This window comes from Oncorhynchus kisutch, linkage group LG20 (genome assembly GCF_002021735.2).
Source record: "Oncorhynchus kisutch isolate 150728-3 linkage group LG20, Okis_V2, whole genome shotgun sequence".
NCBI lineage: Eukaryota > Metazoa > Chordata > Actinopteri > Salmoniformes > Salmonidae > Oncorhynchus > Oncorhynchus kisutch.
This window is the reverse complement of record NC_034193.2, coordinates 26,585,945-26,613,654: the sequence shown is the minus strand read 5'-3', so window position 1 is coordinate 26,613,654 and position 27,710 is coordinate 26,585,945. Positions and strand designations below refer to the sequence as shown.

Here is a 27,710-nt window from a genome sequence, read left to right as displayed (position 1 = left end):
CTAACTTCAAAAAGTTCTGGGACACTGTTAAGTCCATGGAGAATAAGAGCACCTCCTCCCAGCTGCCCACTACACTGAGTCTAGGAAACACTGTCACCACCGATAAATCCGCGATAATTGAGAATTTCAATAAGCATTTTTCTACGGCTGGCCATGCTTTCCACCTGGCTACCCCTACCCCGGGCAACAGCCCTGCCCCCCTCACTGCAACTTGCCCAAGCCTCCCCCATTTCTCCTTCACCCAAATCCAGATAGCTGATGTTCTGAAAGAGCTGAAAAATCTGGACCCCTACAAATCAGCAGGGCTAGACAATCTGGACCCTCTCTTCCTAAAATGATCCACCAAAACTGTTGCAACCCCTATTACTAGCTTGTTCAACCTCTCTTTCGTATCATCTGAAATCCCCAAAGATTGGAAAGCTGCCGCGGTCATCCCCCTCTTCAAAGGGGGTGACACTCTAGACCCAAACTGCCACAGATCTATATATATTCTACCCTCCCTTTCTAAGGTCTTTGAAAGCCAAGTTAACAAACAGATCACTGACCATTTCGAATCCCACCGTACCTTCTCCGCTATGCAATCTGGATTCCGAGCTGGTCATGGGTGCACCTCAGCTACGCACAAGGTCCTAAACGATATCATAACCGCCATCAATAAGAGACAATACTGTCCAGCTCTATTCATCGACCTGGCCAAGGCTTTCGACTCTGTCAATCACCACATTTTTATCGGCAGACTCAACAGCCTTGGTTTCTCAAATGACTGCTTCGCCTGGTTCACCAACTACTTCTCAGACAGAGTTCAGTGTGTCAAATCGGAGGGCCTGTTGTCCGGACCTCTGGCAGTCTCTATGGGGGTGCCACAGGGTTCAATCCCCGGTCCGACTCTTTTCTCTGTATACATCAATGATATCACTCTAGCTGCTGGTGATTCTCTGATCCACCTCTATGCAGACGACACCATTCTGTATACTTCTGGCCCTTCTTTGGACACTGTGTTAACTAACCTCCAGACGAGCTTCAATGCCATACAACTCTCCTTCCGTGGCCTACAACTGCTCTTAAATGCAAGCAAAACTAAATGCATGCTCTTCAACTGATCGCTGCCCACACCTACCCACCCATCCAGCATCACTACTCTGGACGGTTCTGACTTAGAATATGTGGACAACTACAAATACCTAGGTGTCTGGTAAGACTGTAAACTCTCCTTCCAGACTCACATTAAGCATCTCCAATCCAAAATTAAATCTACAATAGGCTTCCTATTTTGCAACCAAGCATCCTCCACTCATGCTACCAAACATACCCTAGTAAAACGGACTATCCTACCGATCCGTTACTTTGGCGATGTCATTTACAAAATAGCCTCCAACACTCTAATCAGCAAATTGGATGCAGTCTATCACAGTGCCATCCATTTTGTCACCAAAGCCCCATATACTCCCCACCACTGCGACCTGTATCGTTGGCTGGCCCTCGCTTCATATCTGTCGCCAAACCCACTGGCTCCAGGTCATCTATAAGGCATTGCTAGGTAAAGCCCCGCCTGTATGTTTGTTTATTCCATGTGTAACTCTGGGTTGTTGTTTGTGTCGCACTGCTTTGCTTTATCTTGGCCAGGTCACAGTTGTAAATGAGAACTTGTTCTCAACTAACCTACCTGTTTAAATAAAGGTGAAATAAATGTAAAAAATTAAAAGCACTGTAAAGTACAATGTCTCCAAACTCTGTTCTGACCAAAATAGCAGTCACACGAACTGCCACCAAAAGGTCAACCAAATTTGCAGTGTAGAGTTTGTAACATAAATGCCATTAATGTACCAGAGATGGTAAGTTTAAGAATTTATTAAATGCGTGTCAGCTCAGCCAACCATCTGAGGGACCAGTTAAGCAACAGCCCAGGAATCGGTACCAGCCCACGGACCAGAGGTTGAGAAACACTAAACTGTAGCTTACTAAACTCAGCAAAGAAAAAAAAGTCCTCTCACTGTCAACTGCATTTATTTTCAGCAAACTTAACATGTGTAAATATTTGTATGAACATAAGATTCAACAACTGAGACAAAAACTGAACAAGTTCCACAGACATGTGACTAACAGAAATGTAATAATGTGTCCCTGAACAAATAATGTGTCCTCCTCATGCACTGCACCAGCTGTGAGATGTTACCCCAGTGTTCCCCAAGGCACCTGCAAGTTCCCGGACATTTCTGGGGGGAATGGCCCTAGCCCTCACCCTCCGATCCAACAGGTGCCAGACGTGCACAATGGGATTGAGATCCGGGCTCTTCACTGGCCATGGCAGAACACTGACATTCCTGTCTTGCAGGAAATCATGCACAGAGCGAGCAGTATGTCTGGTGGCATTGTCATGCTGAAGGGTCATGTCAGGATGAGCCTGCAGGAAGGGTACCACATGAGGGCGGAGGATGTCGTCCCTGTAACGCACAGCATTGAGATTGCCTGCAATGACAACAAGCCCAGTCCGACGATGCTGTGACACACCGCCCCAGACCATGATAGACCCTCCACCTCCAAATCGATACCGCTCCAGAGTACAGGCCTCGGTGTAACGCTCATTCCTTCGACTATATACGCAAATCCGACCATCACCCATGGTGAGACAAAACCTTGACTCGTCAGTGAAGAGCACTTTTTGCCGGTCTTGTCTGGTCCAGCGACGGTGGGTTTGTGCTCATAGGCAACGTAGTTGCCGGTGATGTCTGGTGAGGACCTGCCTTACAACAGGCCTACAAGCCCTCAGTCCAGCCTCTCTCAGCCTATTGCGGACAGTCTGAGCACTGATGGAGGGATTGTTTGTTCCTGGTGTAACTCAGGCCGTCCTGTACCTGTCCCGCAGGTGTGATGTTCAGATCCTGTGCAGGTGTTGTTACACGTGGTCTGCCACTGCGAGGATGTTCAGCTGTCCGTCCCGTCTCCCTGTAGCGCTGTCTTAGGTGTCTCACAGTACGGACATTGCAATTTATTGCCCTGGCCACATCTGCAGTCCCCATGCCTCCTTGCAGCATGCCTAAGGCACATTCATGCAGATGAGCAGGGACCCTGGCCATTTTTCTTTTGGTGTTTTTCAGAGTCAGTGGAAAGGCCTCTTTAGTGTCCTAAGTTTTAATAACTGTGACCTTAATTGCCTACCGTCTGTAAGCTGTTAGTGTCTTAATGACGTTCCACAGGTGCATGTTCATTAATTGTTTATGGTTCATTGAACAAGCATGGGAAACTGTGATTAAACCCTTTACAATGAATATCTGTGAATTTATTTGGATTTTTATGAATTATCTTTGAAAGACAGGGTCTTGAAAAAGGGACGTTTCTTTTTTGCTGAGTTTACAATCAATGGTACTAGAAGACAGAAAAACGTGTAGCCTATATTTTATGTGTTTTGCAGAATTATTATATAGGTTTTTTACCTCGGCGTAATAAAATTAAACCATTAGAAGTGCATCATTATACCATATGACATAAAATGTAGGGTATTGTGTCTATTTATATCTATTCAAATGGAGCTAGTGTATTATAGCCTAAAAAAATATGTAGAAGATTTATTAAATTGAAACGGCGGCCTTCACCCAGTCACATAATGTTCTGAAACGATTTAAGTTTCACAATAGAAACGCGGCCCAGGAGTTTAAATCAAACCTGAAAAGCACATTTGCACAGTCTCGCTTGCCTTTGCATGTAAGCAAGAAGTCCATCCCATCTCAGAGCCATTAGGATTCCTATGATCTGGAGAAAGTAAAACCGAGAGACACACAGTTGCTTTTCTTTAGTCGCAGTAGATGATGGATACAGGAACCGGTGTCGAGATGTCGAACTCGCTGGAGCGGAGTGATCACACTGCATTCGTGGAAGGGAGCTTTCTTTATGTGTGGGGAGGCTGTAAGGTATGGTTACATGGGGCAAAGTATTTATTTATTTTTTTAAGCCGCATTTGAGCAAAACGCTATAGGCATCACATTTAATGTGTTCAGATACCTTTTGAGTTGAGAAACTCGGCTTTCTTTTCACTAACTAATTCATAGACGTAACCACCTTCAGCTCCTATCGACGATACCTTTACAGCCGTGGAAGTTTTTTTGAGCTTCAAATCTCGTTTATTAAATTTCAAACGCATCGCTTTCAGTACGGTTTTGGAAACAAAATGAACTTGTCTTTCATACCGACAGCGAGAAATGATAATAGATCATTGGAAATTACTACACACCTTTATAGGGTTAGGGTTCCCACACGGTCATATTACAGCGCTTGTTCACAGAAAACAAACGCGTCTCCGGACACCTGTGTGTAACGAAGACAGACGCCACAAACTTGTCACTGAAAACTACAATCTGCTGCAACTGTAAAACTGGTTAAAATAATGTATGTTTAAAAAATAATAATAATGAAAGTTGAGGGCTTTATGTTGCTAGAGCAATTGAGACCCTGTTTATGAGATTGAGTATTTGGTTGTTTTAGCTGCCAAAGCCAATTTACCTCTACAATAAGGTGGAATGTTGGGCTACCTTTTCCATTTTTTATTAATGTTACCACTGCCGAAACTTTTAGTAGGTTTAGCCTATTGTGTGAATTGCTACAATGTTTCAATAGAGTGTTGCACTATCTTATTGACGGTAGATGTTTTTTTTTTTATGTTCCATGACAGTCAGTCTCCGGAACAGAAACACTGTTACCCAGTGATGAGATTTGGCTGTGCGATTTGGAGAGTGGAATATGGTAAGAATCTCATAACAATCTTAATGTCTGTTTCCTGTTGGATTCAAGCTCTTTAGTCATTGTTAATTTCAATTATTCTAAAATTAAATGATTCACCTGCCCGCTGGTGTTGACACTTCTTTGTCATTCATTGTTTATTGCTCGTTAATATCTTCACTTACTTGACCAAGTTTGCAGTGCCGTAGCATGTACACAAAGGCTATCACTCTTCCCTATTTCGTTTTTTGTGTTTGTGATAAAGCCACCTGTCCTAACACACTCTACCCACAAACATACACGCTATGGAGCTTTAATTTGCGTGTGTGTGTGTGTGTGTCAGGGAGCGTAGGGGGATGGAGGGAGAAATCCCTCCGGCCTTATCAGGTGCCTGCGGTTCTTATCACAACGGCACTCTCTACGTGTTTGGAGGGTGTGACCCAAATGGACACACCAACCAGGTAAGAATCACCCCCCTTTTCTCTCTTACCGCCACACCCCAAGACAGCAATTATCCACCCGATGACCTAGGATCAGGTCACCCTAAACCTTACCGTTTGCTTCTGAGTCAAAACAGTTTCTGCATACATTTTGTGATATCTTTGTTTGTTTTGGTGTCTGTCAGGTTTTTTTTTCAGCTGTTCATGCATGTGTAAAGTTCTGGAGCCTAAGTCTGCGCTTCTTTGTCTGCGATTGGTCAACAGTAGCAATTCTTGTTGTCATTCAACAACAGACAACTCGTTTTCATGCACATTTTTTCACTTGAGAAATACTTCACCAAACATTTTCATGTAAAATTGCGTGACTATGACCATCCCAGCAAAAATGTCAAAATGAATTACAAAATGTTATTAATTCAGACTATTTTTGAAGAAGTGTACTTATGCTACAGTGTCTCGAGAGGGGCAAAGAGTAGTATTACTGTTTTTTTTTCCGGTTTTCCAAGCGAAGGTATTTTAAGGGAGTATGTGAGCACAGACATTCACTTCTCTTAGCTAAGTTCGGCAAGGAGCAAACCGAACCTATGTATGCGGATGCCTTTATCCAGCTGTGTCCTTTTCCCCCCTTGGAGGTACAAAGTGCTAAAGAGTGAAACTGACCTCCGATCAGATTGTGTGATTGATAGGGGCCTATTAAGAGAACCAAGAAAGGCCAAAAGCTGTCGGACGTGTTTTGTTTTGCTCATGGCCACGTAGCATTGTTATGAAAACTATCCGTGATATGCAACCTGGGCTGTAACCTGATATCAGAGAAGTGCAGACAGAGAAAAAGACAGGAATGCATTAGTGCCATTCCTAGGAACTGTGTTCATGAGAATGTGGCTGCTTGTCGATTGGAAGTGAATTGGAAGCTGACTTTGTGAAAAGGGGAGTTCGAAATGGTCTTTGGTAGACTATTACATCCGGGCTTGGGAAAGTTTTCTTTGGTATGACAAGGAAACAAACCTTTCGTGGTAGTTGTTAGTACACTGCTAATAATTTGATAACCATAAGCAGTATGGTAGTAGCTCCACCTTGCTCTCTGATCGGGCTAAGTCAAATCAAATCAAACTTGATTTATCACATGCACCGAATACAACAGATGTTGACCTTAGAGTGAAATGCTTGCTTACAAGCCCTTAACCAACAATTCTTTAAGAAGTTTTAAGGAAAAAAAAGTGTTAAGCAGAAAATAGATAATAAAAGTAACAAATAATTAAACAGCAACAGTAAAATAAGAAGCGAGGCTATATACAGGGGGTACTGGTACAGAGTCAATGTGTGGGGGGGCACCAATTAGTCGAGGTAATTGAGGTAATATATACATGTAGGTAGAGTTAAAGTGACTATACATAGATTATAAACTGAGCGTAGCAGCAGCGTAAAAGAGGGGTCTGGAGTCTTTGACAATTTTTAGGGCCTTCCTCTGACACTGCCTGGTATAGAGGTCCTGGATGGCAAGAAGCTTGGGCCCAGTGATGTACTGGGCCGTACGCACTACCCTCTGTAGTGCCTTGCGGTCGGAGGCCAAGCAGTTGCCATACCAGGCAGCGACGCAACCAGTAAGGATGTTCTCGATGGAGCAGCTGTAGAACCTTTTGAGGATCTGAGGACCCATGCCAAATCTTTTCAGTCTCCTGAGGGGGAATAGGCTTTGTCGTGCCCTATTCACAAATGTCTTAGTGTGTTTGGACCATGATCGTTTGTTGGTGATGTGGGCACCAAGGACCTTGACGCTCTCAACCTGTTCCACTACAACCCCGTCGATGAGAATGGGGGCGTGCTCGGGCCTCCTTTTCCTGTAGTCCATAATCATCTCCTTTGTCTTGATCACGTTGAGGGAGAGGTTGTTGTCCTTGCCCCACACGGTCAGGTCTCTGACCTCCTCCCTATAGGCTGCCTCATCGTTGGCGGTGATTTTTTTGCACTGTTGCACTGTTGTGTTATCGGCAAACTTGATGATGGTGTTGGAGTTGTGCCTGGCCTTGCAGTCATGAGTGAACAGGGAGTACAGGAAGGGACTGAGCACGCACCCCTGAGGGGCCCCTGTGTTGAGGATCAGCATGGCGGATGTGTTGTTCCCTACCCTTACCACCTGGGTGCGGCCCGTCAGGAATTCCAGCATCCAGTTGCAGAGGGAGGTGTTTATTCCCAGGGTCCTTTGCTTAGTGATGAGATTTGAGGGCACTATGGTGTTGAACGCTGAGCTGTAGTCAATGAATAGCATTCTCACATAGGTGTTCCTTTTGTCCAGGTGGGAAAGGGCAGTTGAGTGCAATAGAGATTGCATCATCTGTAGATCTGTTGGGGTGGTATGCAAATTGGAGTGGGTCTAGGGTTTCTGGGATAATGGTGTTGATGTGAGCCATGACCAGCCTTTCAAAGCACTTCGTGGCTACAGATGTGAGTGATATGGGTCGGTAGTCATTTAGGCAGGTTACCTTAGTGTTCTTGGGCACAGGGACTATAGTGGTCTGCTTGAAACATGTTGGTATTACAGACTCCGTCAGGGACTGGTTGAAAATGTCAGTGAAAATGCTTGCCAGTTGGTCATGCTTGAAGTACACGTCCTGGTAATTCGTCTGGCCCTGCGGCCTTGTGAAGTGTAATTCAAGCTATACGATTCAATGTACTTTGTCTATTTACATGGAAATTCATTTTGTGAAGTCTGCAAACAAATACACAAAAACAATACACTATAATACAGGTAATGCAGAAAAAATTGATAGTTAATGCACACATATTCACAGTTGCTGTGTCCTACTGTCGGACCATGTATTGGACCTACATCTGTCCTATGTCCCACTGTTCAGCAGCCTGATGGCCATCGGAATGAAACTTGACCTGCTCCTATTCTTGCTGAACAGTGATACTTTAGAGTATATCTCCTTCTGGAGGGCAGCAGCTCAAATCATTGGGCAAGGTTGTGTGTGGGGTCCTCTATGGATCGTTTGGCCTTTTCCATTGCCCGTCTATCAAAGATTCCCTGAAGACCCTGGGTGTTGACATGCAGCTCAAATCCAATTTTATTTGTCACATGCGCTGAATACAACCGAACCGTTGTGGACTTTACCCTGAAATGCTTACTTACCTTTCCCAACAATGCAAATTTAAAATGCAACAAATTTAAGGAAATGGTAAAACAAATGAGGCTAGAGTCCAGTGAGTCAGCATAGAGCCAGTGCAAAAAAATATAGGGGGTCAATGCAAATACTCCGGGTAGCCATTTAATTAACTGTTCAGCAGTCTTATATCTTGGGGGTAGAAGCTGTTTTGGTCCCATACTTGGCACTCCGGTACCGCTTACCGTGTGGTAGCGGAGAGAACAGTCTATGACTTGGGTGCTGGAGTCTTTTTTTCAGGCCTTCCTCTGACACCGCCTGGTATAGAGGTCCTGGATGGCAGTGAGCTCAGCTCCAGTGATTTACTGGGTTGTTTGCATTACCCTCTGTAGTGCCTTGCGGTCAGATGCCAAGCAGTTGCCATACCAGGCAGTGACGTAGTCAGTCAAGATGCTCTGAATGGTGCAGCTGAATAACCTTTTGAGGATCTGTGGGTCCATGCCAAATTTTTTCAGCCTCCTGAGGGGGAAGAAGTCTTCATGACTGGGTTAGTGTTTGGGCCATGATAGGTCCTTAGTGATGTGGACACAGATGAACTTGAACCTCTCGACCCGCTCCACTACAGCCCCGTTGATGTGAATGGGGGGCGTGCTCGTCCTTCTGTTTCCTGTGTTCAAAGACCAGCTCCTTTGTCTTGCTGAAGTTGAGGGGAGAAGTTGTTGACCTGGCACCACACCACACACTCTCATTGTCGTTGGTGTTCAGGACTACCACCGTCATGTCGTCAGCAAACTTAATGATGGTGTTGGAGTCGTGTGCGGCCACACAGTCGTGGGTGAATGGGGAGTACAGGATGGAACTAAGCACAAAGTTGTCTTAGTCTGCATAGGAGGTGCAGATGTTGTTGGATTTAAAAAATAAAATAAAAAATTCAGTGTTGCCATTAAAAGCAAGTGTGCTGTCCATAATATTCCCCAGGTACTTGAATCTCCCCGCTCTTTCTGCCTGTTCAATACCCAGGAATAGCTGGCTTCCTCTGCTTTCCTCTGGAAATCAATGAGCATTGATTTTGTTGATGTTGCGTGTGAGGTTGTTATAAGCACCATTCATAAACCCTGTTTACTTCTGTTTGGGAATGCATTGTGTAATCTGAGGAGTCCACAAGGGTGGCGTCGTCGGTGTATTTCGCTGCCAAGCAGTCTCTGTCTGAACCTTTCATGTCATTGGTGGACATGGAGAATAGCACTGGAGAGATTAATTTCCCCCTTGAACCAGTAGATGTACACAGAGGAAGGGATGTTGTGTTGTTGAACTTGGCATACTGCCCCCTGTTCAGCAGGAAGTCCAGCACCCACAAGATAATGCTGGGGTCTACCTGCAGGTGTTAGAGTTTTACACAGAGAAGGTGAGGCTGCATGCAGTCAAAAAGCAGAAGAGAATTCCAGGAAAAGGATGCACACACAAGAGAGACAGTGGAAATCCGGTGGGACCATTCTACCCAATGAGAGGGCAGATACGCGTGTGAACAACAGGCACAACTAAGTAGTTTTTCTCAGTCGCCGGAATGCCACGTGCATCCACTTATATCAGTACATTTGTAACAGCCTAAACTGCGATACAGTGGAATTGGCCTGAGACCCAAGTAATACATTTGGGCCCGATAACTCACACCGGTATCGGCCCGGAGCTCAATCCCTTCCTCCTAGCCATAAGTAATACTGCCTAAGGCGGCCCAGACTCGGGCCACATGACATCGGCCAAGTCTCTCAGCCGAGTGCCCCGACTCTCAACCAGAATCGGCCCAGATCCACTGTGCTAGCTGGGGCAAAGAGCGATTCGCATTTCTTGCTAGCTAACCAAATGACACGTGCATCTCTAGTTGTGTAGCTACCGAAAAAAATTATACAAGAGCACATTTTTAATTACAATGACGGCCTACCAAAAGGCTGGGATTGCAAATAAATTATAGGACAAAACACACATCATGACAAGAGACGCCACAACACTACATAGAGACCTAAGACAACAACATAGCATGGCAGCAACACAACATGACAACAACATGGTAGCAACAAAATGTGGTACAAACATTATTGGGCACAGACAACAGCACAAAGGGCAAGAAGGTAGAGGCAACAGTACATGACGCTAAGCAGCCATAACTGTCAGTCAGAGTGTCCACGATTGAGTCTTTGAATTAAGAAACATGATAGTAATATTTTTTGGGACTACCAAGAAATGTATTGGTGAATTATATTGAGCTGCAACCATCTTTTCTGCCTACAATGCCTTAGTGTACATCATGGAATGTTGAGTCAAATAGAAATAACCTTCTTTAAAAAAAAACACTGTTTTAAAGTTGGTTTTGTAGCATAAACTGGGAATTTGATATTTTGGAGTGATATGATGGTCTGTTTTCATATCTGCAAAGTACTTAAAACATTGTAAGTTCCACTTTAAGGAGAGTGCAAAAGATGTCTGCCAGTTCATCTGCGCATTCCTTCGGTAGCCGTCCCTTGGTTTCCACTTTCTTTTTGTAGTTGTCTTTAGCCTGGGCTGTTTGTTGTTTTAATGGTCCCTTGCAGTTTTCACTTCCTTTTGGTTGCCTTTGGCTTGTTATTTGGATAGCATTTCACCATCTTTGTGGGGACTAACATGCCCTCACAGAAATGGCTGTATGCAGTCTCTGCTGATACTGATAATGTCCCAATTTGTACAGGGAAAAACATCCTTGCAGGCTATTTATATTGACCCCCCCCACCCACATATTACCTTTAATCCCATACATTGACTCGGTACCGGTACCCCCTGTATATAGCCTCGTTATTGTTATGTAATTTATTACTTTTGATTAGATTTTTTTAACTTTCGTTTATTCAGTAAATATTTTCTTAACTCTATATCTTGAACTGCATTGTTAGTTAAGGGCTTGTAAGTAAGCATTTCACGGTCAAGTCTACAACTGTTGTATTCGGCGCATGTGACAAATACAATTTGTTTGATCTGTCGTTTCATCTGACCATATCTGAACTGCCCTTTCCAATACTTTCCCTGCTCTTGTTTGTATTTTAGTAGTACTGGAGGCATCTGCAGTGACTTGTATGCCCTGTTAATATTACCATAACACAAGTCTAATTTCCTATCTCCCCTTGTGCTACAAGTAACACATTGTTCATAGTTTTATAGGTCAGTGTGAAGTGAGCAAGAGTTAAAATCTCCAGGAGACAAATTGGTAGGTGATGTTAGCAGCAATTGTAGTAGTATGCTGTGGCTGGTACATAAACAGTTGGGATAAACACTGAAATGGCGCAATGAGATGCCTAACATTTCAACGTCTTTTGCTCTTGATATTTATGGAAGAACACCAGCGTTCGTTTATGTAGAAACACACCCCCTCCTCCGGCGATGCCAGGTTGCGCTCTGCGTGAATGGGACCATAAAATCCATTCAATTTCAGCACATTAGAAATCTCATCAGCTAACTAAGTCTCTGTAAAACAGAGTGAAAGCATCTCTATATTCACTCAGAAAGCAGGCATTGGCGTTGATCATTAAGGATCAAAATTGACACACACAGCTGTCCTACTATACTTGACTTTTTGGGGGCCAACAATTGATTCCCATTCAAAGCTCTATTTTCCATAACTCCTAAACCTTACCCCAAACTAAACCACTAAGCCTAAAATTGCCTATTTACAAGTGGGGACCAGCAAAATGTGCTCACTTCTCTGAATTTTAGTTGGTTTACTATTCTTGTGAGGACTTCTGGTACTCCACAAGTATAGTAAAATGTGTGTGTGCGCACACACAAAGACCAACATAGGGCTACATTGCTTACACCCTAAATGCAATCCTCTTGTATCTACAGAAGTGCCTAGTAGGTTGGGGTTGTTTCTGGACAGAGCCTATACCTTTTATGTCTTTTATACATTATGGAGCAACAGTCCACTGCTTGTGTTAAAATGAGAGCGTAATGTTCCTGTGTTGCTCTGTCTGCAGCTATACAGTGTTGACCTGCTGGAAGGACGCTACACCTGGAGGAAAGTGACAGACGCTGGGGGAAACACCCCCTCACCCAGAGACAAACAGTCCTGTTGGGTAAACCGAGACAGGTACACACGCACATCATGTTTTACTATGCTTGTGGGGACCTAAAATAGATTTCCATTCAAAATGTAACTCCTTACCCTAAACCTCTAACCCTAACTCCTAAGCTTAAAATAGTATTTTTACTTGTGGGAAATGTACCCACGAGGGTACATTCGTAGTTCTATCATTGTGGGGACTTGTGGGGGATTTCAGGTACTCACAAGGATGGTAACACACGCGCGCACACACACACACACACACACACACACACACACACACAAAGACCTACATGGGTATAGAACTTTGTCAGTGTGCTATCTCTGCAAGCACTAAAGTAATGTACACACACATCTATTTATTTTATTTTTTACTTTTAAGGATTTTATTGAATTTTCATCACATGACATCTAGTGGCCTTTTTGGGTACTTCCGATAATTAGAGGTGTCTAAATTTCTCTGGACATCTTTTTGGCCTTACCTGTCCCACTATTGTTTGTGGATATGCTCTGATGGTTGACTGACCGAAAGCTTAGCTTCTATTACAAAAAATAATTGCATCTGACTTTTTGCTGTTTCTCCAGTTTTGGATTTTCCTCCAGCACCTTCACTAATCGGCTTTGTGTATGCGGTAGATTCTGCCAAGATTGAATTTTCATCACATGTAAAATATATAAAATTAGATGATTGTTAAATAAAAAATAGAATGACAAAGCTGTAAAACATTATCCTCACTACAACCCATCAACTTAGTGAATACCATTGGTGTTTAATATGACGGTTTCAGTATAAAATATCTTACTTTACGTATTTATTTTTTATTTGACCGTTTATTTAACTAGGCAAGTCAGTTAAGAACAAATTCTTATTTTCAATGACGGCCTAGGAACAGTGAGTTAAATTGCCTTGTTTGGGGGTAGAACAGCAGATTTTTTTACCATGTCAGATCGGGGATTCAAGATCGAAACGCTGTAACCACTAGGCTACCTGACGCCCCAGGGTAGGCTGTCATTGTAAATAATAATTTGTTCTTAACTAGCTTGCCTAATTAAATGAAGGTTAATAAAACGTGTATATACTGTATATATTAAATGTCAATACATCTTTGCTGTAAATGTTTTAGCGTCAAACTGATGGCGGATGTGAAAAAAGTCAATAGTTGGAAGAGTTGCAGTGTTAATTGAAAAATAATGCCATTGTTGGTTGATGTTTTTTTTGCATTAGGCCATTTTCTCTTGAACCATATGGTCTATTAACTAGAAACTCATGGACGCAAATATAAAATATATATTTTTCATTATTTAAGTATAAATGACCGTATATGGCCATAGATGACCTGTTGATGATTGAAAATTCTGATTTACTTTGGTAAATTACCGGTAGTTTGCAAACCGACATTTATGACATTGATCACTATCCAGACTGGTTAGGCCTAGAAATGTGATGACGATGCAGAGGAAGAGGGTATTTTAAAGCCTTCTCCCCACACCCATTGTTAGCTAGCATTAAGGCTAGCCCTGCAACAAAAGGTGCTCTTGAGCCATTCGCCAAACATTCACACCTTCTAGCTGACAATGTCTATTAACTGCCTATTCAGATTCACTCAGTTAGAATCCCTAATTTTACTTGGTAATTTACCTAATTTACCTAATTGCTCATTTACATCTCAATGGGAGGTAAATAGCCATTCGTAGTAAGGACTGACTTAGATTACAGTGATGGGTGTATTGTGAACAAACAAAACGATGCAAACATTATGTGAGTGTACACTGTGTTCACTGCTTGCAATATATGTGAGAGGGTTACTTTCGATGCATTTATTAATCAATTGCTGCAGTGAGCAGCTGGATGTAGTAATGATGGTGCCATTAGTGATCTTTTGTGTTATTGTTTTATAGGCTCATCTACTTTGGAGGGTATGGATGTAAAACCATAAGAGAGGTCAACAACTCAAGGAACTTCACAGTCCATGAATCATCCTGGGTAAATAAATAAGAAATTAACAAACAATATAAATACACTACATGATCACTGATACTGGAATATGTTTATGTTTTACTTGGGTGTTATAACTCCTCAGGCAATGATTGGGACGACATTCTTTAGGTTCTGGGGCTGGAACAGCGAAGTCAACATTTTTGACACACACACTGCGACGTGGGAAGAACCTGAAACCCATGTGAGTGTGTGTGGTACTACTATATTCATGTGAATGAAATGAATGGTCTTATTATTGTTGACATGTCCCTAATCATGATTTGAGTATGATTTTTATTTAATTATGTAGCAACTATCTTGTCACTTGTTTTCTGTTGTTGACACATTGATAATACTCTTGATGACACGTTCCCTCGTGGCTTCCTTCCGTAGGGTCAGACCCCATCTCCTAGAGCCTCCCACACCAGCGCCACCCTGGGGGACAAAGGTTACATCTGCGGAGGTCTGGTGAGTGGACCACCATTAGATTCCTGCTGTTTATGGGTGGTATACAACATCTCTTTTCGAATCTGCCATCTTGAAATCAACTCTGGTCCTTTGCTTTGAACATCTTTATATCAGTGGTTGCCAACTGTATTGACCTATCAGGAGAAGAGCAAAGAAGCTGACAATGTGGCATCTTGTGATTGAGACAAGGATTTGCTGATGGTGACTGACTTATGTCCCTGTGATTTCAAAACATTTCATATTTGTGACAGGAGGACACAGATTTGGACATCCACTGTCTGGATCTGGACACCTGGATATGGACACGGATGTAAGCTCATTTACTCTATATCTATATAAAGTATGTGACTGACTGGGTTTGAACCTGGGTCTCTAGCATGCCTCAAGACTGTTAGATCTAATATGTTTACTCAACCTACAACAACCAGGGGCTCGTCTCTGTAAACTTTTGTCCTTGTTAGCATGTGTTTAGTGCTATATCTGTGTGTTTGTGTAAAACACTCTGCATTCCTCCAGTGACTTCCTCTCGTCTTTGGTGCCCGTGGGGCGTTCCATGCACACCCTGACCCCAGTGTCTGACCACACCCTCTTCCTGTTTGGTGGGCTGAGTATCACCGGTGATTCTTTAAGTAAGTCTGAAGCTAGCCTGGATAAACCAGACCGAGTGCTACACTCACTTTTGTCTACTAGGCTAGTTATGTCTAACAAAAGTGTTACCTCATTGAATCAGCAAATAGATACATTTTTATTTTATTTTTTACATTTGTATTTTTATCAAACCCTATGCATTATGGGTGTAAAAAGGATTCATAACAGCCCCATCGGTCCTTATTGCACTTACGTCTTTCTAAAATGCTAAAGTGCTTTTGTAATCTCTCGTGGACAGCATGTAACATAACTGGTATTTTAGCATCTGTCAACAGACTGATGCGATGACTAACGAGGAACTTTGTTCCGCTGCGCAGATTTATTATCACCATGGATCATTTGGACAAATCACGATTTCACAGATGTCCACATCTTTTGCATTTAGAAAGTGGGTGGCACAATTGGCCCATAGACTAGCCTGTAACTTGCAAAGAGAGGGGGGTGGAGCTACCGCCTTGCTGCTGCCCCTCATTCTAGTATTTTTTCGAACATGTCTGCCCCCCAGAACTTAATCGAGCCTCTGACGCATTACTGAAGATTTTAGTTCTGGGTTTCCTGTGAGTAGTGCTTTTGTAAAGAATGACATATGTATTGAAGGTGGTTTGTAAAAAAAATCATACATATTCTTTCATATCTTTCCTTTAGGTGACGGATGGGAGTTTGACACTCAGACAAATACATGGAGAGAGATGGATCACCTACACCATGACAAGCCCAGGTAGGGGATGGCCATCAAAAGCCACTGTTTGTGCATATTCTCACTGTCATTAGCCTAATTTCCAGTAACACGCCATCTCTGTGCAGACGTTTTGAACCGAGAGACTCAACCAGCAATAACTTTTTGTAATGCTTGCGACGTTCCTGTTTTTTATTTCTTTATTCGTTAGGTGCAACCAATTAGTGAGCAGATATTTATTTTATTCAATTAAACAAAACAAAAAGTTGTTTGAACATGGTATACCTGTCTGAACATGGTATACCTCCATAGGTTGTGGCATTCGGCGTGTCGGGGCAAGGATAATGATGTGGTTGTCTTCGGGGGGAGTCGAGACTACGTCCTCCTGATGGACTCGGTACGTATAAGTCTACACTGGGGAAAAACAAGTCCTTAAAACCTCTTATGGCTAGGGGCAGTATTGAGTAGCGTGGATGAATAAGGTGCCCAGAGGAAGTGGGAAATATGAGGCTTGTAGTTTTTTAACTCAGCCCCTATTGAAGATACAGTGGAATATTGGTTATGTTGCACTTCCTAAGGCTTCAACTTGTTTGATGCTTCTACTATGAAGGGGGGCTGAATGAGAGGGGAATGAGTCAGAGGTCTGCCAGCAGCCACGAGCTGGTAAGGCGCATTTCACATGAAAGGTAGCTCCTGTTCCTTTGCTTTTCTGAAGACAAAGGAATTCTCCGGTTGGAACCTTATTGAAGATTTATGTTAAAAACATCCTAAAGATTAATTCCATACATCGTTTGACATGTTTCTATGGACTGTAACGGAACTTTTTGACATTTCGTCTGCAACTAGTGAACGCACTTCGTGAGTTTTGATTTGTTTACCAAACGCGCTATCAAAAGTTGCTATTTGGACATAAATGATGGACATTATCGAACAAATCAAACATTTATTGTGAAACTGGGATTCCTGGGAGTGCATTCTAATGAAGATAATCAAAGTCAAGTTAATATTTATAATGTTATTTCTGACTTATGTTGACTGCACAATATGGCAGATATCTTTTTGGCTTGTTGGTTCTCTGAGTGCTGTACTCAGATTATTGCATGGTTTGCTTTTTCCGTAAAGCTTTTTTGAAATCTGACACAGCAGTTGCATTAACTTTTTGATGCACCCATCCCGTTACCGTGATAATTGTTCGACAACATCCGCTGAATTGTAGAGCACCAAATTCAAATTAAATTACTAAAAATATTTAATTTTCATGAAATCACAAGTGCAATATAGCAAAACACAGCTTAGCTTGTTGTTAATCCACCTGGCGTGTCAGATTTCATTTTTTTCCCGGCAAAAGCATACCAAGCGTTTATGTAAGGCCATCTCTCTCAGTAGACAAAACATTACAAACAGCTAACAGCCAAGTAGATTGGTCAGAAAAGCAATAACATGAATCGCTTACCTTTGATGATCTTCGGATGTTTGCACTCACGAGACTCCCAGTTACACAATAAATTTTCCTTTTGTTCCATAAAGATTATTTTTATATCCAAAATACCTCCATTTGGTTGGCGCGTTCTGTTCAGAAATCCAAAGGCTCGAGCGGTCAAGACCGGGCAGACGAAAATTTCAAATAGTATCCGTAAAGTTCGTAGAAACATGTCAAATGTTTTTTATAATCAATCCTCAGGTTGTTTTTACAATATATAATCGATAATATTTCAACTGGGACTGTAGCTTCTTCAATAGGAGAGAGAGAGAAAATGTCTGCTCCAAACTGTTGCGCATGCAAAATGCTGCTGGCACCCAGCCATCCAATGTGATTTTTCGCGCTCATTTTTCAAAATAAAAGCCTGAAACTATGTCTAAAGACTGTTCACACCATGGGGAAGCCATAGGAAAAGGAATCTGGTTGATAAGGCTATGGAACAGAGAGCTTTCAGGGAAAACAGCACTTCCGGGTTGGATTTTCCTCAGGTTTTCGCCTGCAATATCAGTTCTGTTATACTCACAGACAATATTTTGACAGTTTTGGAAACTTTAGAGTGTTTTCTATCATAATCTGACAATTATATGCATATTCTGGGCCTGAGAAATACGCAGTTTCATTTGGGTACGTTTTTTATCCAAACATCAAAATACTGCCCCCTATACTCAACAGGTTAAGGAGAAGTTTATCTATATTTCCATGTATAACACTTGTATTTTCATCAACATTTATAATGAGTATTTCTGTAAATTGATGTGGCTCTCTGCAAAATCACCGCATGTTTTTGGAACTCCTGAACATAACGCGCCAATGTATACTGAGATTATTTTATATAAATATAACTTTATCGAACAAAACATACATGTATTGTGTAACATGAAGTCCTATGAGTGTCATCTGATGAAGATCATCAAAGGTTAGTGATTAATTCTCTCTCTATTTCTGATTTTTGTGACTCCACTCTTTGGCTGAAAAAATGGCTGAGTTTTTCTGTGACTTGGTGGTGACCTAACGTAATCGTTTGTGGTGCTTTCGCTGTAAACGCCTTTTTGAAATCAGACACTGTGGTGGGATTAACAACAATATTACCTTTTAAAATGGTATAAGATTGTATGTTTGAGGAATTTCTGTTGTTTTGAATTTGGCGCCCTGCACTTTCACTGGCTGTTGTCATATCGATCCCCTTAACGGGATCTCAGCCCTAAGAAGTTTTAAGGATCCTTTTCACATTCCCTAGCTTGATAGATGGCGTCTGAATGATGGTTGAATTGTTCATTTTGTTTAGTTTTCATTTGATCAAATAAGTAATCTTATGGTTGAAAGACACTGTAAAAAAAACCCTGCCATTGATAAGACCGATAACTGATTTCTTAAGGGAACTAGCTTTCTTGGACCAGTAGTTATGGTCACTGCCTTTGGTCATGGTGACCCAATTTCAGGCTGCTCATCTTAACCTTGCACTGTTCCCTCAATCACTGAGTAGGAGCTGCCCTCCCATAGGGGTGGAGAGGAGGGAGTGAAAGGATAATAGGTCCTCCGGAAGTTCCATTTTCGCTCAGCTGCCTACAGCCTTGTTCTGTAAGCTCCCAATGAGTCACTCGGCCACGGAGCACGAGGGAAGGGCCAAGCCAGCTGGGAGGAAAGGGGACAGTGTGAGTCATAGGATACGGAAAGGGAGGAGAGTAGGGTCGACATGTGTTGTGCGCGCAGGGTACACTAAATTAAAAGGGTTGCAGCCAAGAGGTGAGGAGAGTCTGTAAAGCATACAGGGAGAGGAGCGAACTCATAGTTGACAAAGCTACAAAAGAGCAAAAGGAAAATCTGTAAATAACTCGGTAAGATACACGAGTGGTGTGAAGCCCTCCTCTCTTTCATTGAATAACTCTGCAGAACAACTCGGCAGAACCGTCTTTGTTTCGGCAGGTGTCTTAGTTTTGCGACAAAATCGACACGATCGCGGCTTACAGCTGCTGCTGACAAACTAGGGGAGACTGGAGAACTAACAATAATTGCTAATTGCCTAGCAGAGGTGGAGAGCACACCTCCCAATACAGCCAGTGATTACCAAACCAAGTAACTAATTGCCCAGCCACTTGATCCTGGTTGATGTGTCAACAATCTGCAAATTGTGAGCTGTCAGCAGTTCACACATGAAGTATGCCACTGGGAAAACAGGCAGCACTTAAAGTAGATGGCCCTAGCTAGCAAAAGAAATGTACAAGACCACAACAGATAAAGACAACAAATTATACTTATCACTCCTGGAGATATCAGGAGTCCACTAGCTATATTACTATTTAAGGGGTGGCAGCGTGGCCTAGTGGTTAGAGTGGTGGACTAGCAATCGGTTGCAAGTTCAAATCCCTAAGCTGACAAGGTACAAATCTGTCATTCTGCCCCTGAACGAGGCATTTGCAACTGCGACCTGGCCAAGATAAAGCGTACAACAACACAGAGTTACACATGGAATAAACAAAACATACAGTCAATAATACAGTAGAACAAAAGAAAACAAAAAGTCTATATACAGTGAGTGCAAAAGAGGTAAGCTAAGGAAATAAATAGGCCATGGTGGTGAAGTAATTACAATATAGTAATTAAACACTGGAATGGTAGAAGATGAATGTGAATGTGAATGTGCAGGTAGAGATACTGGGGTGCAAAGGAGCAAAATAAATAAATACCAGTATGGGGATGAGGTAGGTAGATAGATGGGCTGTTTACAGATAGGCTAAGTACAGGTGCAGTGATCTGTAAAATGCTCTGACAGCTGGTGCTTAAAGCTAGTGACGGAGATGTGAGTCTCCAGCTTTAGAGATTTTTGCAATTCGTTCCAGTCATGGGCAGCAGAGAACTGGAAGGAAAGACGACCAAAGGAGGAATTGGCTTTGGGGATGACCAGTGAGATATACCTACTGGAGCGCGTGCTACGAGTGGGTGCTGCTATGGTGACCAGTGAGCTGAGATAAGGCGGGGCTTTACCTAGCAGAGACTTGTAGATAACATGTAGCCAGTGGGTTTGGCGACAAGTATGAAGTGAGGGCCAACCAACGAGAGCGTACAGGTCGCAATGGTGGGTAGTGTATGGGGCTTTAGTGACAAAATGGATGGCACTGTGATAGACTGCTTCCAGTTTGTTGAGTAGAGTGTTGGAGGCTATTTTATAGATGACATCACCGAAGTCGAGGATCGGTAGGATGGTCAGTTTTACGAGGGTATGTTTGGCAGCATGAGTGAAGGATGCTTTGTTGCGATATAGGATGCTTTGTTGCGATATAGGAAGCCGATTCTAGATTTAATTTGGGATTGGAGATGCTTAATGTGAGTCTGGAAGGAGAGTTTACAGTCTAACCAGACACCCAGGTATTTGTAGTTGTCCATGTATTCTAAGTCAGAGCCGTCCAGAGTAGTGATGCTGGACGGGCGAGCAGGTGCGGGCAGCGATCAATTGAAAAGCATGCATTTAGTTTTACTTGCATTTAAGAGCAGTTGGAGGCCATGGAAGGAGAGTTGTATGGCATTGAAGCTCGTCTGGAGGTTAGTTAACACAGTGTCCAAGGAAGGCCAGAAGTATACAGAATGGTGTCGTCTGCGAAGAGGTGGATCCGAGAATCACCAGCAGCAAGAGCAGCATCATTGATGTATACAGAAAAGAGAGTCGGCCCGAGAATTGATCCCTGTGGCACACCCATAGAGACTGTCAGAGGTCCAGACAACAGGCCCTCCGATTTGACACACTGAACTCTATCAGAGAAGGAGTTGGTAAACCAGGCGAGGCAATCATTTGAGAAACCAAGGCTGTCGAGTCTGCCAATAAGAATGTTGTGATTGACAGAGTCGAAAGCCTTGGCCAGGTCGATGAATACGGCTGCACAGTAATGTCTCTTATCGATGGCGGTTATGATGTCGTTTAGAACCTTGAGCGTGGCTGAGGTGCACCCATGACCAGCTCTGAAACCAGATTGCATAGCGGAGAAGGTATGGTGGGATTCGAAATGGTCAGTAATCTGTTTGTTAACTTGGCTTTCAAAGACCTTAGAAAGACAGGGTAGGATAGATATAGGTCTGTAGCAGTTTGGGTCTAGAGTGTCACCCCCTTTGAAGAGGGGGATGACCGTGGCAGTATCAGACAATACGAAAGAGAGGTTGAACAGGCTAGTAATAGGGGTTGCAACAATTTCGGCAGATCATCGTAGAAAGAGAGGGTCCAGATTGTCTAGCCCGGCTGATTTATAGGGGTCCAGATCTTGCAGCTCTTTCAGAACATCGGCTATCTGGATTTGGGTAAAGGAGAAATGGTGGGGGCTTTGGCGGGTGGAGGCTGTGGAGGGTGCCGGGCAGTTGACCGGGGTAGGGGTAGCCATGTGGAAAGCATGGCCAGCCGTAGAGAAATGCTTATGAAAATTCTCAATTATAGTGGATTTATCGGTGGTGACAGTGTTTCCTAGCCTCAGAGCAGTGGGCAGTTGAGAGGAGGTGCTCTTATTCTCCATGGACTTTACAGTGTCCCAGAACTTTTTTGAGTTTGTATATTTGTTCCTAACTTCCCTGAAAAGTTGCATATCACGGGGGCTATTCAATGCTAATGTAGAACGCCACAGGATGTTTTTGTGCTGGTCAAAGGCAGACAGGTCTGGACTATTCCTAGTTCTACATTTTTTTGAGAGGGGCATGCTTATTTAAGATGGTGAGGAAGGCACTTTTAAAGAATAGCCAGGCATCATCTACTGACGGAATGAGGCCAATGTCATTCCAGGATACCCCGGCCAGGTCGATTAGAAAGACCTGCTCGCAGAAGTGTTTCAGGGAGCGTTTGTCAGTGATGAGGGGTGGTCGTTTGGTCGCAGACCCATTACGGATGCAGGCAATGAGGCAGTGATCGCTGAGATCTTGATTGAAACCAACAGAGGTGTATTTGGAGGGTGAATTAGTTACGATGACATCTATGAGGGTGCCTGTGTTTACGGATTTGGGGTTGTACCTGGTAGGTTCATTGATAATTTGTGTGAGATTGAGGGCATCAAGCTTAGTTTGTAGGATGGCCGGGGTGTTAAGCATGTCCCAGTTTAGGTCACCTAGTAGCACAGGCTCAGAAGATAGATGGGGGCAATCAATTCACATATAGTATCGAGGGCACAGCTGGGGGCAGAGGGAGGTCTATAGCAAGCGGCAACCGTGATAGACTTGTTTCTGGAAAGGTGAATTTTTAGAAGTAGAAGCTCATAGTTTGGGTACAGAATTAGCCTGCAGAGTTCTGTATTACTTTCTATCTTTGCAGTAGATTGCAACACCGCCCTCTTTGTCAGTTCTATCTTGGCGGAAAATGTTATAGTTAGCAATGGAGATTTCAGGGTTTTTGGTGGTTTTCCTAAGCCAGGATTCAGACACGGCTAAGACATCTGGGTTGGCAGAGTGTGCTCAAGCAGTGAGTAAAACAAACTTAGGGAGTAGGCTTCTAATGTTAACATGCATGAAACCAAGGCTTTTACGTTTACAGAAGTCAACAAATGAGAGCACCTGGGGAGTGGGAGTGGAGCTAGGCACTGCATGACCTGGATTAACCTCCACATCACCAGAGGAACAGAGGAGAAGTAGGATAAGGGTACGGCTAAAGACTATACGAACTGGCCGTCTAGCACGTTCAGAACAGAGAGTAAAAGGAGCAGGTTTCTGGGCACGATAGCATAGATTCAAGACATAGTGTACAGACAAAGGTAAGGTAGGATGTGAGTACATTGGAGGTAAACCTAGGCATTGAGTAATGAAAAGAGAGAGATAGTCTCTAGAGATGTTTAAACCAGGTGATGTCATCGCATATGTAGGAGGTGGAACAACATGGTTGGTTGAGGCATATTGAGCAGGGCTAGAGGCTCTACAGTGAAATAAGACAGTAATCACTAACCAGGACAGTAATGGACAAGGCATATTGATATTAGAGAGAGGCATGCGTAGCCAAGTGAACATATGGGTCCGGTGAGTGGTTGGGCTGGCTGGGGACATGGCGATTCAGACAGTTAGTAGTTAACCCACTGTTCCTAGGCTGTCATTGAAAATAAGAATGTGTTCTTAACTGACTTGACTAGTTAAATAAAGGTTAAAAAAAATAGATTGCATTTCCTTGTGAAATATTGTAGAAGAGAACGTATTTTTAACCAAGCCACAAATACATTTCTATGTTGAAACTTCTGAAACAACACGTTAAAACATATCATTCCCTGGGCCTCCCGGGTGGCGCAGTGGTTAAGGGCGCCAGCTGTGCCACCAGAGTCCCTGGGTTCACGACCAGGCTCCGTCGCAACCGGCCACGACCGGGAAGTCCTTGGTGTAACGCACAATTGGCCCGGCGTCGTCCGGGTTAGGGAGGGTTTGGCCGGTAGGGATATCCTTGTCTCAAAATGCACCAGTGACTCCTGTGGCAGACCGGGTGCAGTGCCCGCTAACCAAGGTTGCCAGGTGCACAGTGTTTCCTTCGACACATTGGTGCGGCTGGCTTCCGGGTTGGATGCGCGCTGTGTTAAGAAGCAGTGCGGCTTGGTTGGGTTGTGTATCGGAGGATGCATGGCTTTCAACCTTCGTCTCTCCCGAGCCTTTACGGGAGTTGTAGCAATGAGACAAGATAGTAGCTACTAAACAATTGGATACCATGAAAATGGGGAGAAAAAGGGGTAAAATTCCCTATTTAACATCTTGTTTAGGGGCCTTATAATCATTTTCTAAGTAAACAAAACTTTAGCTGGTTTGGACTGACTCAAACAAAGCTCAAATGGAGTTAAGGTGATTTCCAACGCAACTGCTTGGGTGCGAGGTGGACTTGAGCTTTTGCGTATAAATGTATGGATTCATACATTTCTATATGGAACATGAATGGACTTAAAACAGGATCCAGCACATAGGAACCTAGTCAAGCAAATGCAATGTTTGGGTTTAGTCTTAATTAATATGGTATGGCCTCACTGGGTTTGTTATGTCACTATATACCCTCTATCAATCCATCCATTCATCTACCCATCTCACTACTATGTTACCAACCCTCTGCTTTCAGGTCACTGTTTTGAGGTCTCCGTCACAGAACCACTGCAAAGATGTTCTAGTCTTTCAGACCCAGCCATACCCCCTACTCAGGTAAACCACACACCTGGTGATAAACTGCACTTGAATCAAAATCTAATGTGGTTAGAGCGTTAGACTAGTAACCGAAAGGTTGCAAGTTCAAATCCCCGAGCTGAACAGGCAGTTAACCCAATGTTCCTAGGCCGTCATTGATAATAAGAATTTGTGACTTGCCTAGTTATATAAAGGTAAAATATGTGTAATTCAGTGCACTGGCACATGTACAGTAGTCGCCTGTGCAAGTGTGTGTGTACGTGTTGGTCCACTCTCAACCCAACCATTCATGACTAAGTGGTTTAACAAAGTCCACAGTGACCATTTGAGCATGTTGTGCAATTTATACTCCGACTTTGATCCTAACGTTACTTGTTGTTTTAGTGTTGTGTGGATTTTGCTGTGTTTTTCCACTGTGACGTAGTGCTGATTTTATGAAGAACTTAACCAAAAATGAACATCACTGTAAATGTGCAATAAAGATTTGACATGTTTTATGTGAAACTGTAAACTTAAAACCAATTATTTAAGCCTTAACCAGAGAGAGAACTATTTTTAGATATTCAATCGCTACTTTTCTCAAGTCTGTGTATATTACACACATTGTATATGGTTGCCATGCTATCTATAGTAACACACCTTTTTAGTTTCCAGCCACCTGGTTATCTGTTGATGTTTTAACAAACCTGTACTTCAATTTCTCTTTATAGATTATGTAAAGACTGCATAGGCTATAACGCTGATGTTTTGCAAGAGCAGCTTTTGTGGCTGCCACCCAAACTACAGGAGACTGTGGACAAGAGAGTGTCCTTCTTCAGGATCGGCCCAAACCAGGAAAATAAAAAACGGTTGGACCTGGTTTTAGATTGACAGTATTTCAAGATATATTACATGACAAAAGTTTTATTGACTGTTTTGTTTAAGTGTGGTATTCTATTTGTTTTTATCAGAACTTGTTCCTTTCACTTTTCTAAAGCTCATTAGGAAATGAGTCTCATTTGGTGCATCGGTCTAAAGCTCTTCTCACACAGGTCATGAATGGGAGATGGCTACAGGTAGTAAGATTGGGTATTTGGCAAAAAAACAATGTTTTGCAATTAATGTACAATCAATAGTAGCCCATTTAACTTGACAAAATGAAAACAGGAAAATAAAGTTGTTGTATTTTCTTTTAATGTTGATTAATAAAATGTTGCTGACTTAAAATATTGTTGGATGTGCTCTATTCAAAGCCTACTCTTTGGTTCGACTGGGTACCTCAACAATGCTAGCTACATAGGCCGTGATTAGACAGGCAGCCCAATTCTAATCGAACGGCCAATTAGTGAAACAAAGATCAGAATTGGGCTGACTGTCTAAATGCAGATATTGAAGTAGTCCCTCTTGACAGCTACACATTGGCTGGCACAAGATTTCAAAGAACGCTTGCAAGATTGGCTAGATTTGACATTGTTGCATTCAAGTCAAGTTCGCTTTCTAAAGCAGAAGCAGAGACATTCTGGCACATAGGCTGCTTTGTGTATGTAAGAAAAACAATGAGACAAATTCTCAAATATTCTGTTTTACTCCAATGAATTTGAATGCTTCATTGCAAAACTTAGAATAGAATAATATAAATCATACCTATTTAATTTTTCAAACTTATAAAACACCCTTGAATCCCTGTGAATGGTAACATTTTTGAATTCTTCATTTCTGTCAAGCCGTATCACACCACCAATTAAGTATTTTTTCGTATGCACAGCGGTGATATTTTAAACGGCTCTTTTAGGACATCATTAGTTCTGTTCATGTTTATTAATGTTCTATTTTATGTTTGGTGTGGACCCCAGGAAGAGTAGCTGCTGCTTTCACAACAGCTAATGGGGATCCTAATAAAATACCATTGATTGATAATTGTGCACACCTGTTTCTGCCTAGCCCAAACCAAGTGCTGCTGATCAGTGTGACTATTGTAATCAGTAGATACAGACCGGTAGGTATTCTAACAGGTACTAGTTAGTAAATACAGTTTGCTAACAAGTACTAACACGGAAGCCCTCTAGGTTCTAAATTATAGAAATATCTGTCCTAAAATGTACAACTGTCAACTGGAAGCCGATCCTAAACTTTCCAACTTCATGCAAAATTTCGGAATAATTAATACATTTTGGGGAACTCTATATATTTTATACTGCCTAATAGATGCAAGCTTAATATGGTATGGCCTCACTGGGGTCGTTATGTCACTACAAATAAACCACCGGGAAGACCTAGACATTTAAAACCATTTAGGTGTAGTAGTATTAGGGCATTGAGCTGTCCGATAGTGGACTGTGTACTGAAAATGGCAGTGAGAAGCTTTATTAGCTAAATCAATTGACTTTTCAAAAACCATGAATAATAGACCATATGAGCAAAAACATGGTCAGAGACAATATTCAAGTCTTAATGGCACTAGTTGTTTCCTTTTCTCTTTCTTCCCTCCTCTCCCTCTCTTGGGCTGTGACTTGTTTCCCATATCCCCCCCCCCTTTTTTTCATCTCCCCATTTCTCCTGGACTAAGTTCAGCAGTGGAGTGAAACTCTGAACCTTGCAGATAGAAAAGTACAACCTAGAGAGGACACTAACCTTCAACCTGGGTTTTGTTCATTATGACATGCAACAGAAAGGGTTTTAAACGCTTTGCAATGAAAAAGTAAATTGAGCGTTTCTTATTGGACACGTCCGGGCAGTCACACCTTCTTTCAATCCATTTTCTTCCCTTTGGTGCCTAATGAACACAACCCATGCTTACATTTCTGTCTGCAGTGTTCTGAATGTTTCAACCAATTGAACGAGGCCCAGGGTTTCAGAGGGGTTGGACGTAGTTAGCAGGTAGCATGCCCTGTTGCCCGGTGCGTTCGATGCGGCCGTACATCCATCCCTCATCTATCTGTTGTACGTCTGCAATCAGGTCGCCCTCCTGGAGAGACACCTCGTCAGCGTCGGCAGCCGTGTAGCTGTACAGAGCCCGGTAGCGCTTCTGTAGACAGATATGGG

The 27,710-nt window shown here is 42.7% G+C and overlaps 2 protein-coding genes across 2 annotated transcripts in view; one reads left to right on the top strand and one right to left on the bottom strand.

Moving 5' to 3' along the window:
- Nucleotides 1-3,596: 3,596 nt before the first annotated feature.
- LOC109865556 (kelch domain-containing protein 1) lies at nt 3,597-25,895 on the top strand. Its single transcript, XM_020453829.2, has 13 exons — nt 3,597-3,905; nt 4,664-4,734; nt 5,054-5,171; nt 12,250-12,362; nt 14,235-14,319; nt 14,417-14,515; nt 14,707-14,781; nt 15,033-15,091; nt 15,298-15,410; nt 16,075-16,147; nt 16,418-16,502; nt 24,628-24,707; nt 25,400-25,895. The coding sequence occupies exons 1-13, from the start codon at nt 3,801-3,803 to the stop codon at nt 25,557-25,559; spliced, it is 1,236 nt and encodes a 411-aa protein (XP_020309418.1). The 5' UTR covers nt 3,597-3,800; the 3' UTR covers nt 25,560-25,895.
- Nucleotides 25,845-27,710, bottom strand: part of LOC109865557 (LIM and SH3 domain protein 1) — a 36,774-nt gene continuing 34,908 nt past the window's right edge. Inside the window, exon 7 of the mRNA XM_020453830.2 lies at nt 25,845-27,693. Within this exon, the coding sequence (XP_020309419.1) occupies nt 27,520-27,693 (174 nt within the window). The 3' untranslated portion in view covers nt 25,845-27,519. The remainder of the gene's footprint in view (nt 27,694-27,710) is intronic.